The 3,814-nt window shown below is 46.5% G+C and overlaps 1 protein-coding gene across 1 annotated transcript; it reads right to left on the bottom strand.

Moving 5' to 3' along the window:
- Positions 1–48: 48 nt before the first annotated feature.
- On the bottom strand, positions 49–3,046 carry plagl2 (pleiomorphic adenoma gene-like 2). Its single transcript, XM_039652858.2, has 2 exons — positions 2,648–3,046; positions 49–1,591 (listed from the first exon to the last, which is right to left on the bottom strand). Exons 1-2 carry the CDS (start codon positions 2,953–2,955, stop codon positions 142–144), a joined length of 1,758 nt encoding a protein of 585 aa, XP_039508792.1. The 5' UTR covers positions 2,956–3,046; the 3' UTR covers positions 49–141.
- Between the last annotated feature and the right edge of the window lie 768 nt (positions 3,047–3,814).

Here is a 3,814-nt window from a genome sequence, read left to right as displayed (position 1 = left end):
CCTCCAGGCTCATTAAAAAGCTGTTGTGCGCTTTTGTTAAGGCTTCTATGTGTTCAAGTGTTCTATTTCCATACCCCAATGGGGAGCACTAATGCTCCTCTGCCCTGAGCCCCTGTGACTGGCCAGGCTGGTCTGGGGACCTCATTGAAAGGCCTGGTGAAAGCGAGGCAGAGTGGTCGTACTGAGGCTAGAGCTGAACACTGGTGGGAGTGGGTGCAGAGGCCCAAGACCGAGCCCCCCACCGGAGCCTGGTTGCTCCTGAGGTTGAGGTTGCAAAGAGGTAAGAGGCACTGCACCTGTGGCCGAGGCAGCGTGTAGTTCGACAGCATGCGAAGATGCTGACGACGAGGAGGAAGAAGAAGAGACTGTGGAGGTGGTGGAGTAACCCATTACCAGTCCTCCTGAACTCATGGGGGTGCTATAGGGTGGCAGATTTAGTGGAATAAAGCCCAGCAGATGAGAAAAGTCCATGTTAGCAGCACACAAAGACTCAGCAATGACAGCGGGGCTCTTGGACATGAGGGGGTCCCCGCAAAGGTCATCCGACAATCCCACCGGAGGTTCCAAACCCTCCTTATTGGGCGAAGCTGAGGGTGGCGGAGGAACTGGGAGTCCACTCTGAAGATCCATCAGGAAACTCTCCATCTCCACCTTCAGGGGCTTCTCCAGCAAGTATGAGGTAGATCCGAGCTGGTACTTGGGCGGTGGCTGAGGGTGCTGCTGTTGCTGGTTCTGCAGGGAAGGCTGCTGCTGATGTGAAGATGGGGAGTGGTGGTGATGGTGAGGGTGGTGATGGTGATGATGATGTGGGTGATGGTGGTGCAGTGATGACGGAGGTTCCATGTGGCAGCCCATTCCCATGGCAGTGGATAAAGTCCCTGGAACCAATGAGTGATGGTGGCCCACACCTGGATTGGACATGGCCTGGAGATGATGAGGGTTGTACATGCCCATGGGAAAAGGGGTGGCACCGTGGAAAGGCTTTGCCATCATCGAGTCCTTGGTAGGTCCCATGCTACACATCATAGGGCTTATTTCTTCTTTCACAGCACAAGGTGGAGAACCAGACCCAAGTAAACCCAACATATCCGGAGGTTCCGTCTTGATCTTCAGCAGCTCCTGCGAATGACTCTTCTTGACGTGCCGCGTCAGATGGTCCTTCCGCCCAAAACGCTGGGCACAGTACTGGCACAGGAAGTCTTTGCGTCCCGTGTGTACAACCATGTGTCGGCGAACATCTTTTCGTGTGTAAAATCGTCGATCACAGTGGTCACAGGGGTGTTTCTTCTCCTTGGCACCACCCGAAGACTTGCCCGAGTGGCTCTTGAGGTGCTCCAAGAGTGCAGGTGTGCTCTCGTAGCTTTGCAAGCACACCTTACAGGTAAGATCACCAGCTGTAGCTGAGTGCATAGCCATGTGACGCTTGTAGCCCAGCTTTGTGTTATAGTGTTTGCCACACTCCTCGCACTTAAAGGCTTCTTTGTTGGGATCGTGAGTCTGCAGGTGGTTTTTCAGGTGATCTTTACGGTGAAACATCTTTTCACAAAATGAGCACTGGTGAGTCTTCTGTGGGGAGTGTGTGGCCATATGCCTACAAAAAAAGAAGATAAAAACAGACTTCAGCTAAAGACTGATTAACAAATCAAATTGGAAATTTCTGTTAAACTAACTCAAATGTTGTATTTAACATGTTCAAGAATTCATATCAGACTGCAGTGGACCCTCTAAAGCAGGAGTGTCCAGACTAGTTTAGCTCCAAGCTCATCCAACAGACCTGCCTGGAAGTTCTAGTAATCCTAAAGACCATGGCTTGTTCAGGTGTGTTTAATTATGATTGGAACTAAACTCTGCAAGAAGTTGGTCCTCCAGTAGCTGGGTTGGACACTCCTGCTCTTAAATATAAACTACTATACCAAAGGTGTCCAATCCTGCTCAAGGATTGCAGATGTCCTGCAGAGTTTAGCTGCGGTATGCAGGGAAGGAGATTAAAAGCAGTTTTTTTAATGGATGTCAATGGAGAAGAGGCTTCAATACGCTGAATAAACTGCTTTTGTGGGAAAACAGATTATCATTTAATGAATTGACAGAGGATTGGCTAATCTTGTTTGCCATTAAACATTTGTTTTGGATTGATCCATTTTTAGAGTTTACACAGAAAACTGTGATTGGTTATCAAGGCACACTTGATCCAAGTTGACCATTAACGTATCTATCTCTCACCAATAAGAGAGAAGGCCGAAAGATCCTTTTAAGGCTAAAAAAAGTTAAAAATACTGTAGCAATGGTATACTGCTTTCTGACAATAGTCATGAAGCACGGAGCGGTATTTAGAGGTATTTAAATATGTGTTGCGCACTGTCCTCTTAATATCTCAACAAACAACAAAAATGACAGCGATTGAGAGATGTTTTCACTTATGTCTGACCTCAACCTCAGAAAATTATATAATCGTCACCGACCAGTGGCTGTTTGAAGGTGTTTAACAGTCGGCGCAAAGTCTTCCAGAACGTTGATGCTGGCGAGCTGTTTCACACCATTGAAACAAATTGTTTTAGAAAGAATTAGTTCAAAATGACGTCACATCTGTCCGTTCTACGATTACGCTTGAAGTATGTCGGGTATACCTTTACATGCAAGTAACACCTACCTAAAGAGCTTATATTTGGAGCTGAAAGCCTTAGAACAATGGGGCTGGGAACAGTGGAAAGGTTTCTCTCCTGCGTGACAGAACGCGTGAAGCCGGAGCTTATCCTGTGAGCTGAAGAGGGCACCGCACACCAAACACTCGTTCCCACTGCCTCTCCCTTCCCTCTCCCTCTCTCTCTCGCTCTCTGTCTCTCTTTCCGTCCTCCCTGCAGCGGGACCTCCAAACACTTTGGTGGCGCCTCGTCGATCTTCGTCCTCCAGCGTCAGTGTGGCAATGTGGTTCGGGGCATCGGCGGCAGCTGCTGCCATGGCAGCCCTAGGGTGCCGTTGCCATTGAAACTCGGCCGTGGTTGCCCTGCCTTACAGGCTCTGGTTTGATATTGCGGTGGTATTTTCAGGGATGCAGGCTCTTAAATTGTCTGCTACCTGTACAATATATGACCAAAAAACAAAAATAAATAAACAAACACGACAAGGTGAAGCAGATTTTTAGTTTTGTTTTAAGCATATCCATTTATTATTTTTCTTACATGCAAGGAGACAGCTTACCCTTTTTATGTGCTGAAAACTTGTCTCCCAAAAGAATTGTAAGTGCTTTTTCAGTCTTTTTTGTTTACCTTCACACCCTCATCCAGTCCCACCTGCCATGACTGGGGACAAGTAGGTGACAATAGTGCTCATCATCATCTTCACCCTATCATAAAACAAGACAGAAGAAATATGTAATCGATTAATGTTTGTTTTCAAATATTTAACTTCAAAATTATTTTAAACGGTAGTACTTTACAACACGATGCATGTTAACATTTGTTAAAGGAACACTCCGACTTTTTGGGACTTTAGCCTATTCACCTTACCCCCCAGAGTTAGATAAGTCCATACATACCTTTTTCATCTCCGTGCGTGCTATAAGTCTGTTTGACGCACCCACCGCTAGCCTAGCTTAGCACAAAGACTGGATGTGACTGGTTGCAGCTTTCATACTGATCCAAATGAGTGGCAAAATAACGCAAACGTTTTCCTATTTACATGTTGTGATTTGTATAGTCACATAATGTACAAATAACAAAGTCAAATGAGACACAGACATCTTTTAACCGTATAAAACCTGGGAACTATTCTCTGAAGGCGAAGCACTGCTACTTTGACGGCGTAATAACCGCATCAC

The sequence above is a fragment of the Pimephales promelas genome, chromosome 20 (assembly GCF_988280905.1).
Source record: "Pimephales promelas chromosome 20, fPimPro1.hap1.1, whole genome shotgun sequence".
Taxonomy (NCBI): domain Eukaryota; kingdom Metazoa; phylum Chordata; class Actinopteri; order Cypriniformes; family Leuciscidae; genus Pimephales; species Pimephales promelas.
The sequence above is the reverse complement of the archived record's forward strand: the minus strand, read 5'-3'. Positions and strand labels throughout refer to the sequence as shown.

Coding starts and splice junctions, on each gene's coding strand:
- plagl2 (XM_039652858.2), bottom strand. CDS start 2,955: ATGGCAGCAGCTGCCGCCGATGCCCCGAACCACATTGCCACACTGACG. Junction 1,592..2,647: donor TCCAAATATAAGCTCTTTAG/GTAGGTGTTACT, acceptor CTTTTTTTGTAG/GCATATGGCCACACACTCCC.